At 39.7% G+C, this 15,540-nt stretch overlaps 1 protein-coding gene across 2 annotated transcripts in view; it reads right to left on the reverse strand.

Moving 5' to 3' along the window:
• Positions 1-5,796: 5,796 nt before the first annotated feature.
• The window catches only part of Slc25a53 (solute carrier family 25 member 53), a 44,165-nt gene continuing 34,421 nt past the window's right edge, over positions 5,797-15,540 (reverse strand). For both annotated transcript variants that reach the window (XM_029563203.1, XM_008832508.2), the window contains one exon: positions 5,797-8,259. In XM_029563203.1, the coding sequence (XP_029419063.1) occupies positions 7,308-8,228 (921 nt within the window). In that variant the 5' untranslated portion in view covers positions 8,229-8,259 and the 3' untranslated portion in view covers positions 5,797-7,307. The remainder of the gene's footprint in view (positions 8,260-15,540) is intronic.

A 15,540-nucleotide genomic window follows, 5' to 3' on the forward strand; every position in this document is an offset into this window, starting at 1 on the left:
TTAGGCTCACTGGCCAGTCAGGCTAGGCTACTTGGCAAATACCAGGCCAATATGAGACAAGGCGGTTGGTACCTGAGAAGCAATAGTCTAGGTGGTCCTGTGACCTCCACACACACATGCACCAACAAACACATACATGCAGATATATTTTTAAAATGTTTTATGTATATATATAAAACTGATGAACATTATGAAATTTTAAGAAACATTAAAATTAGATTCCCCAAAATTATTTTTTGCATTCAAATAATAGTTTCCTGCTTATTTTTTTGTTATGCTGGGGATTGAACCTAGGGTCTTGTGAATGCTAGGCAACATTCTACCACTGAATTGTATTCCTAGCCCCTATTTTCAAGATAGTTATTTATCCTGAAAATCTCAATAACTCTGTAGAAAAAAATCTGTCTCTTTTTCTGTAGCTAGTGATAAGAATAGTCAAATTCTGGAGGAACAAAAGTGATGTGAGAAGACTTTCCCTATTAGATGTCAAGAATTATTTTTAAAGCTACAGTAATCAAGCAATGGTGTAATGACACAAACGTAGACATATAGATCAGTGGAGTAGAACAACAAGGCTCTAAATTGTCCCCCGATATATGAATGCATCATATTGTATAGAATTTGCATTATACATGAGTGTGGAAGGAAATATTTTTCAACAAGCAATATTAGAGCACTTGTATATTTATCAGGAAAGTATGAAATTGGACCTTTAGTCTCACAGATTTTTTTAATGCTAGGGACTGAACCCAGGGCCTTGAGCATGCAAGGCAAGCACTCTATTTCCAGTCACTATCTTCACATTTAACACAAAAATTAACTCCAAACATCCTGAAGAACTAAACATGAAAGGCAAAACTATAAAATGTTTCCATGTTAATATAAGGAATAGCTTTGTGATGTTGGAGTAGAGAAGGATTTCTTTGGAGGAAAATACAAAATGCACTTACTTTTAAAGAGCAAGGACTAACAAACAAGTTATAATTTTAAAAAGCCATAAGGACAATGAAAAAATGAGACCAAGTGGGAAGGCAACAACAGAAGTTAGAACAAATAACTTTGAAAAATAAACTTGAAAAAGTCACAAACTCCAACGGTAAAAATGGCAAATGTCTTGAATAAATGCTTCACAAAATGGAAAATCTCAATGTCCAACAGGCATATGAATATATGCACATTATTAACAATCAAGAAAATTAAATTAGGAGATTCAGTTTCAACTTCATTGGTTTCCCAAAAATAAAGACTGGTCATGCCAAATATTGGCCTGCAGGTGGAGCAATAGGGACTGTTGAACATAGGGTGGAAATTAGTACATGCCCTTAGGAAAATTTAGCTGTACAGCTGGGAGTGGTGGCACATGCCTTTAGTCCCAGCACTCGGAAGGCAGAGGCACTTGGATCTCTGTGAGTTCGAGGCCAGCCTGGTCTCCATAGTAAATCCAGGACAGCTGGGGCTATAGGGAGACCCTATCTCAAAAAGACCAAAAAAAAATAATAATAATAACTGTACCATCTAGTCAAATTGAAAGTGCCATACTCCAGAAACCAGCAATTTCTAGAGACACCTGTGTTTACATACACTACTAAGAATATTCACAGTAGCACTGTTTTGTAACTACGAACAATAAAAGTATCTCTTAAGGTTTTCTTACGGTGTTTTATTTATATAAATATAACATTTATACACACTGCCAAATGTTTAAAACAACCAACTGCAGCTGTCTACAACAGCATAGACTAATCTCACAGTGTGAAGTGAAAGAAGATAGTCACAATTCCAAGTAAAAAGCGTACAAATTTCAAACGTCAGTTAAAACAAACAAACAAACAAAACAACTTGTTTAAGGATGCTAACAAGGAAAATAGGTGTAAACAAAAACGGAAGAAAAGACTGTTAGAAAAGTCAAGGCAGATGAAGGATATCATCAGTGGTGGGAGGGATGTTGCGATGTTCTATTTTTTTGTCCTGGGTGGTAGTTCTATGAACATTCTTTCAAGTAATGGTTCTCTTGGGAATACTTCTCTTGAATAAAAAGTGAAGCCACTACTTGGAAATGATGAGGGAGGTGATTTTAAAAAATTTGAGGAAAAAGACCTAGGGAAACAGCTCAGTGGGTAAAGTGCTTGGTGAGCAAGCATGAAGACCTGAGTTCACATCTCCAGAACCCACATAAAGGCAGATGTGGTAGCACACTTCTGCAGTCTCAGACCTCATATGGTGATAGGGCAAGTGGAGACAGGAGAATCCCCAGAAGTTAGTAGGCTAGATAGCCTGGCATATCCAGCAGAAAAAGCAATGAGAAACCCTGCATCAAACAAAGTGGGAAGTGAGAACAGTCAGCTGAGTTTGTCTTCTGACTTTTATCTGCACTCACACCCACGAACATGTGCACAGACACATACACACTCATTTCTCTCTCTCTCTCTCTCTCTCTCTCTCTCTCTCTCTCTCTCTCTCACACACACACACACACATCATACATACACATGATAAAAAAAGATTTGAGGAAAGGAAATGACATAAAAAGAGACATTGGGGGGCTGGAGAGATGAATCAGCGGTTAAGAACACTGAATATTCTTGGAGAAAACCCGGGTTCAAATCCCAGCACCCACATGGCAGCCAACAACTGTCTGTAACTCCACTTCCAGGGAATCCAACAGCCTCTTCTGTCCTCCGCAGGCATTGCACAACACGGGTGCACTTACCTACATGCAGGCAATACACGCATACATGTAAAATAAAAATAATAAATAAAATATTAAAAAATAGACATTGGAAAGTGAATAGAATAGGGAAGTAGAGTACTTTCATTCTTTATCTTAGTGTAAATTAATTTTACACTATAGTGAGTTTTATTTTAACATTTTTATAGTTGATTGTAATCCCCTTTACCTACATTTTTCCTCCACCTCTCATTATTTATCCCTTTAATTCACCAATAAGTCCCCCTTCTACTTTCATATACTAAAAATCTTCTGCATATGTGAGAAAGCATAAGATTAATCTTTCTTTGTCTTATTTTTAGTAACATGATGCTCTTCAGTTCCATTCATTTTCTTGCAAATGATACGTTTTCATTTTTCTTAATGGGGAATAATTGTATATATATATGTCAAAATTTCTTTATTGGTTCATTCTTAATAATAGCGCTCTTACATTTGAATAATCTTCTGTATGCGTATTTAATTTCTTTTTCAGTTATTGTGACAAAAAACTTTGTCAAAAGCAACAGGGAAGGGTTTATTTTGGCTCACGGTTTCAGGTTACAGTCCACCATTGCAAAGTCAGGGTGGTAAGTGTTTGAACCACTCGGCTATACCTCATCCATAGTTAGGAAGCAGACAGAAACAAATAAGTGCACTCAGCTCCACCTCCCCTTTTCATTCAGTCCAGAACCCATCCCATGAAATGGCCCTTCCCACAGTTAAGATGGGTCTTTCCACATCAATTAATTGCTTCTTCCAAGTAATCCTAGGTTCTGCCAAGTTGATAATTATCACTAACCATCACTCCATGTATGTGAGAAAACATGTGATACTTGTCTTTCTAGGTCTGGCTTACTTTGCTTAACAGGATGATCTCTAGTTCCACATCTTTAACTCTCAATGCCTTGATGTCATTCTTTATGGCTGATTAACAATTCATTTTCTATAATTTTTACTCATTCATGTATTAGTATTAAACTCTAGATTTAGTGGGTCTTTAAAATAATATAAGAATTTATTAACTCCTTATTTTAATGACCATATATCCTAAAAATAGTTTCTCAAATATCACAAAAAAACTAGATTGTCATCACAAAATGAAATATAAATGTTGACATTTAAATTCACTAGACAGTGATTGCACTCTTAAATTTTACTCAGAAGATGTAAGTGGGAAAAGTCAATAGAACTATTCAATTTTGTAACATTGCCTAGGATTTTATATGAAGCAATTTGTAAAATGCATATAAATTATTCCATGCTTTGTTTGCAAATCTATGTTTAAAATTGCATAGTTTTAAGCTTCAATATAAACAGTGTAAAACTTAACTATGTATAAGACAAATATAGTAAATTTAAATAGTTACTATCAGTCTTAAAAATGTTATGTGAATTTTCATTTTATAATATTTTACAATCAGGGTTGGGGATGTAGAGTTGGTAGAGTACTTGTCTGGCACACATGGGGTTCTGGGTTTCATTCCCAGCACCACATAATCAGATGTGGTGGTGCACAGCTGCAATCCGGCACTTGGGAGATGAGACAGGACGATCAGAAGCTCAAGGTCATCCTCAGCTATATAGAAAGTTAAAGGCTAGCCTGGGCTAGAGACCATAAATTTTGATATTATTGTTGTGGTGCTGGGGATGTCCTTGAGCCTGCTAGGCAAGGGCTTTACCACAGCCCTAACCCTATAGCATTTGATGTAAGCAATTCTCAGTCCAGGAAAATTGTGTGTGTGTGTGTGTGTGTGTGTGTGTGTGTGTAGACAGATAATGCATAATCAAATAATACAACAAATGAGATAAAACATTAATAGGTAGGTCTGATTACAGGGTGTATGGGTGTTCTTTATGCATTATTATGCATGAAAATTTTCTATAGGCTCAAATTTATTTCTAGATAACCTGTTAAGGTGGGGGAAAGGGGCATAGATTGACAGTGACATAAATGGGAATACACAGTGTAGAGATAAATGCATATATTGAGCATAGTGTTCATCTATTCCTTACTTTATTGCTAGTTAAAATTTTTATGAAAAATATTTTCTCCTGGATGTTAGACAGTACTATAACTAGCTACTGTTTTAAATTTCCTTCCTTTGTGCTCAGTATGTGTTTCTGCTGGCTTGAACAGACAACCACTGTCATTTGTCAGTATTCGTGGAGATTTGGTTCCAGGACTCTCCACAAATTGCAAAATCTGTGGCTGCTGAAGTCCCACATTTTAAAAATTGTTGTGTTCTAGCTGCTTGTAATTTCAAATCCTATATACTTCAGTACTTTATTTTTACGTTCATTTTATTTTATTTGGGGGAAAGGTGCTGAGACAGAGTCTCATGCAGTCCTTGAACTCATTATGTAGCCTAGGACACCCTTGAACTCCTAATCTTCCTGCCTTTGCCTCTCAACTACTGGGATTACAGGCATGTTCCACTGTTCCCAGCTTTATCCCACATATTTAAAATTATTTCTACTTTATTATATCTAATGTAAGTGTTTTGTAAATGATTTTATACAGGATTATGTAAAGAATAATAATTATTAAAACAACTGCAGATAGATTTTCAATACAGACATGATTTTGTCCCAAATACTTTCTTTCTAAAATGGCTGAAGACAGAAATGCAAAATCTGCAGGTAAGAAAGCCTAATAGCACTGTCCCAACCCAGCCAGATCTGCAGTGTGGAAGCTCATCTGCAGCTCTTCGGGACAGCCATTTTCTGTTGAGCTTAGTGGCAAATTAATGCTAATATCATGGCCGGCAATTCTGACTTTAATGTCTGTAGCATTCAGTGAGAAATTATCGTTGCTAGACAAAATAGGTCATTATAAAAGATAACTTCATTTCAGTGGGGAGGAACAGGTAGAAGACATTATCATGCTATCATCTATAAAGCAAGAACTGCAACACATCCCCTCCTGGAAATAGTCAAAATTCAAGAGCTGAAAGGAGTGGGACAGCTGTGCAATGTGACTGTGTTTGTGAAATTTCAGTTCCTAAAATGGCTATAATAACAAACATGACATAAATAACACATACTCATCAAATATTCCACTTGGAAGTAATTTTATTATTGTTATTATTATCATAATTGGCATTATCATTAGCACAAAACTAAATCCACTATTAAAAGAATACAAGCACACCTCAAAGGCATGTGTCTTGTTGACAATGAATCAGTAACATTATCTTCATGTAATAGGGATAGCACCCTGAGGATATACACTGTATCACAGCTTAATAATTAGTTCAATAATTCACAAACTTTATTGAGCACCTAGGCACAATGGAGAATTTAAAAAATGCATACAAGAATCCCTGCTTTCAAGAAGTTTACAGTCGAGTAGGAGGTATTGAAGAACATCAAAAATAAAGGGCCTCGTGGGATCAGTGACATCAAGAAATCAGTGCAGTGTTGGTGAGCAAGAGGGGGCATCTCAATACTTATGTCACATTCAATTGGGGGAAATGCAGAAAAGGCTCCACAGATACAGTGGCATCTCAGCTGGACTTTGGGAAAGTGGAAGTTTTTAGTAGACTGGCAAAAATAAGAGTACTGTAAGTGAAGAGAATAGTGTGGGCCAAAATATGGCCATAGGTAAGTTCATGGCATGTTTAGAGAGAGACAAACAGTTCATTTTGTCTGGCCTCTGGGCTTCTTCTGGTGTGTTAATATGCTGAAATTTTTATGTCGACTATATTGGCAATGACTCCGAATGACAGGCTTAAAAAGTCTTTATGCTATAATAACTATGTTTGTCCACATTAACAAAATAAGTGATTATTAGTGAAGAGATAAGGTCATGTTATTGCAGGTTTCTTATGGAAACTTAAATGGTTTCTAGGCAATGTAATATCTTTAATATAAAAATGTTCTAGCAGATAACACCGAACAACCTAGAGTAATTGTTTTTCTTTTCTATTTGGCATGTAATTAAATTTCATGCTTCAGAGCCTTTATTCTTTCTATCCATGCACCACATCATTTCTCACTCCCCATTCCAGCATCATCAGTTCTTGTGGCATCTGCTGACTTGAAGCAAGACTAACTGAATTTGTAACCATGGAAGGTATCCTGAAAGTAGGACCCTCAGCTTGAAGTGAGAGTGCCTGTGGTAGGGCAGTAAACAATGTCAAGAAAATGTAGTCTTCTCAGAAGTTGTCTTCAAAGTGAATTATAGTTCTTTGAAATTGGAGCTCCACTCAGTTTGGTCAGGATGATACCTGAACAGACTCCAGACTCATGGTGCCAGAGTAAGGACTTCTTTTAAAGTTTCCTCTTATTACAGAGTACCATGAAGGAACAGTATTTAATTTGGGCTACAGTCTATTTAGGGGCTCCCAGGTCTGAGACTACTGAAGCTGTGTATAGACTGGGGTGTCTCTCTCTCTCTTTCTCTCTCTCTCTCTCTCTCTCTCTCTCTCTCATCAAGGAATCTTGTTAGGTTTTGTCGGGGAGCCTCTCATGTGGTGAAAGTTTCCAGATGCTAAAGAATGGTTGTATTTAGTAACCAAGCTAAAGAAGTAAGCTATACACATCCAGTGTGGGGAGATTTAGAACAGAGATGCCATGGACGCACTTCTGCTTTTATTCAGTCTTTCAGCTCTTTCTTGGAGTGAGACTTCCTCTGCAAGAAGTCATGGATAGCAGTAGTGAGGCCCCATGTCACACTGGACCTTAGGATAACCAGAGAACCTCCTCGGTAAATCAGGAGTACCTTTCTACCTCGAGTGTCCCACACATCCTGGGCAGAGGCCCACAAGCTTGGCATTCTCTGCCAACCAATATGAGACTGCATATTGGCAACCAGCACAATCAGAGGATACAGAACTAGACAGGTGATTGTTCCGTTGACACTGCCAGACACCAAAGGAGGAATCCAATGGGGCAGGCCTTGCCTTGCCAAGCCATCCTGGATAGGATCCTTAAAGGAGAAATAGAGAGCGCTCCCCAAGCTGTTTCTGACAAGGACAGGCCAGAAACCACGATAATAGCCCAGTGACAGCCGCCCCCAAAAGCCATAAGAGTTGAATTCCTTGAGAATGCTAAAGGTGCTGGGGAAGCGAGCTTGCTTGCGAGCATCCTGGAGCACATTTTGCACTCTTTCAAAGGGGCTGAGTGCCAGAGCTTCCACCACACCAGACATGAGCCCTGCAGCCCAGCGCTGTCCCAGGGAGTGTGGCCCAACAGGGGAGAGAAAGCACAGCAAACTATCATAAGTGCCAAACAAGAGAGTCCCTTGCAGAGTCTTGGAAAGAAGAGGAGGGTAGATTCCCCGGTAGAAGTATTGAGGACCTTCATGCCAAAGCTGTCTCACAGCCTCTGACACCGCCATAGCATGGATCTGCTGCCGGAACACAACCTTATAGATAGGAAAGGTCAGAAAGGTAGACATAAAGTTGGAAATGGCCCCAAGGGTGTAGGCTTGGGAGTGCCAGATTTTCTTTCCTGGAACCTCTGATCTCGGCCTATGCTGAAGCTCCTTCCCAGCAGAGTTGTTCTTCTCCGCCATTCTGAAGACAACTGGATGCAGGTAAAAGAAACTGTCAAGAGGAGAAAAGAAGTTAGATTGACCATTTAAATGTGTTGGCAACCATTTCCTGGTTTGGTTACACACAGAACCGTGAGAAACTCAAGTGACAGGAACCAATCAACACTGAGAACCGACATACCCTTAAGAAATTAATACTTCATCAACCATAAATTAAAACAGTGGCAGATGGCTAGGCATGGTGGTTCACAACTGTAATCCACACTCAGGAAGCAAAAGCAGGAGGATTTCTGTGAGTTTAAGGCCAGCCTGGTCTATACAGTAAGTTCTAGGCCAGCCAGGGCTACATAATAAGACCCTGTTTTAATAAACAAAAGATAATGGCGGTTATTTTCATTTATTTCTCTTGACAGTCACCTCTATGATACTTTGTTGATATAGCAAAATTCCAGTCTTCAAAAAATTAAGACTAAAAGTCATGAAAACTGGGAAGGACAGTTCAAAAACCTATTTTTAAAAAACTTTGCATTCTTTAAATTTTATGTGTATGGGGAGTGTGCATAGCACATGTGTTTGTGGGGGCATTATCCATAGAGGTCAGAATAGGATGTTATAGTCCCTGGAGCTAGAGTTATAGGTGGTTATGAACCATCCAGCATGGGTGCTGGGAACTGAACTCTGGTCTTCTGTAAGAACAGCAAGTTCTTTTAATAGCTGAGCCATCTTTCCAGTCCCAAACTTCGCATTTTATAGACTACTAAAGCTGTAAGTTGTTACTCTCTTTCCGAAATAACTTTTTCAATGCTACAAATTGAACCTGAGTTTTATGCACGTCAGGAAATTGTGCTATGAGAATCACAGACTACACCTCTCAATTCGTGTGTGTATGTAGTGTGTGAGTGTGTGTTTATGTTTGTACACCCATGTGCATGCAGGTATGTACCCATCTGTGTGTGTGTGTTTACACACAAGAAGTTAATGTTGGATGCCCTTTTCTACAGCTCTCCAATGTACTTTTTGAAACAGGATCTCTCACTGAACCTGGAGCTCATCAATTTGGCAAAGATAACTCATTAGCAAGCACCAGAGAGCCTCTAGTCACTGCTTCCCCAACCTCAGGATTACAGGCACATGCCACTATGCCTGGCTGTTTTTGTTTTTTTTTTTTTTTTTTTTTTTTTTTTTTTGGTCTTTTTGAGACAGCGTCTGCCTGTAGCCCCAGCTGACCTGGAACTCACTATGTAGACCAGGCTGGCCTTCAACTCACAGAGATCCACCAGTCTCTTCCTCCCAAGTAATGGGATTAAATGCCTGGCTTTTTAATGTGGGTACTAGGTTTCCAAACTCAGGTCCTTGTGACTGCAGGGCAAGCACATTACCAACTGAGCCATCTCCCCATCAAAACCATTTTTAAGCTGGTCAATCGTTGTAGTGCATTATTTTCTGTAAAAACTGGTAGTAAATTTGGTGGTGGGAAACTCCTCTGCCTCTGTAGATTCCTTCCCAAACTCTAGCTGCTTCATAAAAATGTCATACTCCTCCCTAATTAAAGGAAGGTAAGAGATGCTGCTTCTGAAAGCTCTGTGCCGTGTGGCTCAGCATCAGGCACTTCTCAAACCTAACCTTTTACGCGTAAAGCTATATAATAGAGCAGGGTTTCTCAACCTGTTCTTCACTAACCTTTGGGACAAGATAATTCTTTATTATTAGTGCCTGTCCTAGTCATTGAAGGGTATTTAGCAGCATGCCAGGCTAGTACTCATTACAAACCAGAAGCACCAGTCATGATCCATATATGTGATGATAAAAATATCACCATCTGGGGATGTAGCTCAGTTCATAGAGGGCTTTTCTACTGTGCGTGGAGCACTGGGTTCAATCCCCAGCATCATATAAATTGTGCATGATGTTTCATACCTGGATCTAGCACTTGGGGAGTAAAGATAAGAGAATCAGGAGGAGTTCAAGGTCATCCTTAGTTACATATCAAGTTCAAGGCTAACCTTGGACACATGAGACCCAATCACACACATACACACACACATACACACACACACACACACACACACACCTCATGATATAAAGGAGTAGTATTAGAAGCAATTTGGGAGCCAGGACACAGGAAGAAAATTTAGGATTCAGAAGAAATAAGAGCCTTTTGTGATATCACATATTTGTAGTCTCAGCTACTTGAGAGACTAAGGAGAATCACTTGAACTTGAGTTCAAGAGCAGCCTAGTCAGCATAGTAAAACCCTGTCTGGAAGGATGGATGGAAGGGATGGAGAGAGGGAGGGAGGGATGGATGGATGGATGAAAGGTTGGTCTCCACTGGGCTGAGAAGACAGGATGTACAGCATCAGTAGCTGGCATGTCAGAGACAGGAAGCATATAGCTGTATAGGTAGAATCAAGGATGGGGAAAGGGGATGGTGATCAGGCTGGAGAACTGGCAGGAACAGGAATCCTGGTGAGAAGTGTAGACCACAGCTTTCACATGGAATTTAGGATTGTGGTCTGTTGTTGGGATTCCAGCTATGTCAGCAGGCTACACAGTCCACTCCATAGGGACAAAGGAGTACAGCTGAGGCCCTGAGGGAGGAGCAGAGGCCAGGTGTTACAAGAAACTCATGCAGCCTTCTTTGAACTGCTATACTCACAACTTGCCTTGGATGGCTTCTTCTAGAATCACTGCCTCCACTGTGCTTGCCTCTGGCCTCTGGTCCTGTTCCATCCTTACCCCGACATTATCAGTTGGTACCCTTCCCCTGGAGCCACACTCATCTCTTAGGGAAGGAGGCAGATCTGTCTTCTCTGTTCTGCCTGTCACCATCTCCCTGCTCTCAGCATTTCACTTTGGCCTTAAGCCTCAGTCTTAACTCTCAAGGCCAGAAGGAGACTGGGAGGGCCTGCCTGCCTGGAAATCTTTAGCTGAGAACTGACCAGGGGCAAAAATTCAAAATGCCCATTCCTTGTGTCCCTCTGCAACAATTTTAGGCTTCTGGCAATCAATTCAGTATCTCAGTAGCTAAAGAGAGTCTCTCCCTATATCTCCTGCCCAGGTCACTCAGACCCACAAAGTCATAGTGGCCTGGAACATTCCACAGTTCTCTTTTCTAAGTTTTACCTTCGCCTAAATAAGAACAAGTGGTAAGATAAAGGATTTTTTTTCCCCATTTTCCAACTCCAAGTGCAGTTAACATTCCATTTCCTATGCACCTTTTTGGAAAAAAAATATTCATTATTTTTATTTTTTGCATATGAGTGCATTGTCTGCATGTACGTAAGTGTACCCATGCAATACCCATGGAAGTCAGAAGAGGGTGTTGGATTCCTCTGAAACTGGAGTTACAGATGGTTGTTAGCCGTTGTATGGGTGCTGGGAATCGAACCTGGGTCTTCTGCAAAAGGCCCTGGTGCTCTTAACTGATAAGCCATTTCTCTAGCTCCCCTGCCCACCTTTTTATAAGTATGTGTTCATTAACTCCCTAAGGCAGGCTGACTTAGCAGAAAAACAAATGGCTAGAGTTTGGCACACCAGCACTGTATGCACCAGTTCTGTTACAAACTTTTTATATGATCTTCAGAAATTCACTGACATCTTGGAGCCTCTTTTTACTTATAAAATTATCAGATGTGGCAAAACGTTTTGTAGGCACCCCTGAAACAGTATAATGTTGTAAAGGCATAGATATGGAGATTTCACACCTATGGTTGATAATGGGATTGTACTTTTGTACCACCGATTTTTTCTGTCTTTTATGCAATAATTTTGAGGAATTAAAGGTGAACAGTATAGAAACATCTGACTTTAAATATCTCATACACCATCTTATAAAATTAATTCTTTCTATTTTACAGAGGGAATAAAGTCCGATTTTCACTTGTGTGTTTCTCTGTTAAGATACGTTGGGGGACAAAAAGATCTAGTACTGATTTCTGACTTGGCCACTTACTTAGCTGTGTGATCTTGGTCAAGGCTAGAATTTTGTTGTCTCACATTCTTTGGCTACAAAGTCTTGACAATAAGACCTACCACAAAAAGTTGCATCAAAGATTAGTAACATAAAATGAGATAATGTTCCTGAAAATTCATGATTTGGTGACCTTAATTTTTAAAAAGTATCAAAAAAGATGCTTTTCACAACCTCATTATCTGTCTTCACAGAGTACATGATCCTGCAGACCAGCTAGAACTAGATGAAATGACATGCTGAAACATTTTTAGTGTTCCTATATGAACCAGGGAATAATTTTTTTCTATGAACGCAATGTCCTGCATACTCACTCAGGAGAACCTGGCCTCTTAATATTAATTCCAAAGTAAAGACTAGGCTTGGAGATGATCTTGAGGCATTTTTTTAAAATCTCTTAAACCCTATGATCTGCCTCCTATGCCCATAACCTAATTAAATGAGCTTATGAAAATTGAGACTTTCCAGGCCCATCTAGTGAAGATGGGTATCCTGGGTGCACATTCCAAGAACCAGCCCCACAGCCATCTGTTCATTGGGGAATTCTCAGCCAGTCCTTTGGTCAGTTCACAAACACATATTGATAATCTTTTAAGTCATCATGGGCAAATCATGATGGAGCTAAAAATGGAAAGGATTTGATGCCTATCCTCAAAGACTTGGGAATGTAGTGGCATAGGCAGCTCAAAAAATGAGCTAACCTACATTGGATGACAAAACAAAAATAATCTAGGTCAAAGCAGAAAGGCAAGAGCAATTTATTCTACACAGGACAGAGAAAATTCAATGCTGGAAAAGATGTGAAGAAAAGACAACCCTTACTGTTGGAGAGATAGCTCAGCAGTTAAGAGCACTGGCTGCTCTTCCGGAGGACCTGGGTTCGATTCCCAGCATCCACATGGCAGCTAAAGATCTGAATCTCCAGTTCCAGGGGAATCTGGTGCCCTCTTCTGACCGCTGCCGGCATTGCGTGACACAGGTACACCAACTTTCATGCAAGCAATAGACTCATACATATAAAAATTTAAAAATACAACCCTTATACATCATTTATAGAAGTGTAAATTAGTACATACATGATGAATAACAGTATGGAGGTTCCTCAAAAAGTAAAAATTGATGTAGGAGATGTTATTGCTATTAAAACTCTTGGGTATATACCTGAAAGAAATAAAATAGGCCCACCAAAGAAACACTTGAAGAGTCTAGGCTTGTTGCTAAACTATACACAAATATTTGCTATGGAATCAGTTTAGGTGCCCATTAACAGATGAATTGATAAAGAAAATATTGTATGTAAATTAATGCAACTGGGTATTATTCATCCATAAAGAAGAGTGAAATCCTGTCATCTGCAGCAGTATGGAAGGAACTGGAAGACATTATGTCATGTAAAATTAACCAGGCACAGAAAGATAAGTTTTTCATATGTAAAAATAAAAAATGGTAAATGTGTCAATAGAAGAGTAAGTTATTAGGGATTGGCAAGGGAAGATACCCACAGGTATCTCACAAGGCCTGTATCATTATTTTTAAAATGCTTATCATGAAGGTTGCATGCCATAAACTATATTAAAGTACATAGATTATAAGTTGTTCTACAAGTTATAGCAATACTTTCATTTTTTAAAAAGTGAAAAAATAGTAAGTAAGGTAACAATTATACCTAAATTGCTAAACTGTTCCAAAAGCTGCATTAGGTCTAATGCATTGTGATTGTCTAAAGAATAATTTCTTTTTTTCTTAAGTGTTTGGGATCAAAATCAGGGCTTTGTACATGCTAGGAAAATGCTCCTCTGCTGAGCTACATCTCTAGCCCTGCAGGATGTATTTTACATTTTCCTCTTCAAAGTGGCAAGTTTTTCTCTGTTCTGGGGTTTGGCATCCCTATACCAGAATCCCAGTCGCTTCACTTCCAGGTAGTATGCCCCTATACTAGTTTATCTCCCTTAAAACTCAATTTTCCTCTCTGAAAAAATGGTACAACAATGCCTATGTCAGCTGGGTTGCTGAGAAGTTTAAATGAGATTACAGATGGAAAGCTCCTGGCAAGGAGGAGGCAGGCTGCCAAAAGTAGCCACTATTATTTCATCTGAAAGCTTTAGCTCCTAAATTTCAAGATTTTAAGGTTCATTTGTCAAAATTGGAAAATGTGGCCTCATTAGAACTATCATTGGCACACATACCCACACATGAGGCCAGAGATAAGGTGTGCTCTGTATCCCACTGGACCCTGCTGGTAAATTTCCAAATATTCCTCTCAACCTTGCTCTAACAAACTCTAACAAACCTCTGTACCTCTACACAATCCATTTCTTTTCACCACTTTTCTCAGAACGTTCAGCTCTCTTCTTAGTCTCATTTGATCCTATTCTACCAGGTAAAATGTTGTTATCTAATTTGGTGATGAAGCCAATGCAAACACAGAACAAGGGTATGCTAAGAGGCAGTGTTCAGACATTGTAGTATAGACGGGAAGAAGCAAGAACGTTCATGAAATCCACTAGATAGTTCTAGCCGCACCACTAACTATGCAAGGCCAGCAACCTGCCTCCTATGTGCCTCCAACACTCTCCACCTTCCACCACCACTACCCCACTGTTCCATCCCCAAGAGGAGGCTGCAGTCTTAATGTATAAGGTACTTCTTCCGAATTTGAATTGCATAGGCCAAGGACCTGTAGTTACTTGGGTTGTAAATCAGAAGGCAAACAGGGATAGGCAAAATACCTTAGCATGCTTAAGATGAAGCTAACGGCAATTGCAGCATTCCAGACTGTCCCTTTGCTCCCAAGCATCAGGAGTCAAGTGCGAGTCCCACAGGGGCCTCCTAGCTACAGTCTATACAAGGGGAAGTGATACCTGCTGTCTATGAACCAGAAGACAGGGAAAATGGGGCAGGTTTTCTAGCCTCTAGCTTCACGGACCATTCGCTCTGGACAGCCTTGCATGCCGTTTCCATGGAGTTGCTCCTTCTCTGGGGCCAGTGATGCCAAATCCGGCAAAGGAGAAGTCCCCTGAAGAGCTCACAGAAGGGCAACCTAGCAACCTATCCTTGAGCCAGGAAATGAAAGAGCTATATCAGCAGCACAGAGCTGTGGTGTGGGGGTTAGGTAAAATAGTGTTTTGTTTCTCACACTTCTTCCTCCAGTAGGGGTTGAAGGCAGATGTGATGAAGACTGTAGGGCAGTCGTTCTTAGCTGTTTAGGAACCACCTGACTGAAAACTCACAGAATTATGGCTTCAGAAAAGAATTCAAATATTTTGCATGCATTTCAGAAAGGACTCTAGGTAAGAGCCTCTGCTCTGGAATTGCATTTCATGGCAGATAGGCTGTGGAAAGTTATGTTAGTGGCAGAACC

Source organism: Nannospalax galili, unplaced genomic scaffold, assembly GCF_000622305.1.
Source record: "Nannospalax galili isolate Female #2095 unplaced genomic scaffold, S.galili_v1.0 scaffold671, whole genome shotgun sequence".
Classification (NCBI taxonomy): domain Eukaryota; kingdom Metazoa; phylum Chordata; class Mammalia; order Rodentia; family Spalacidae; genus Nannospalax; species Nannospalax galili.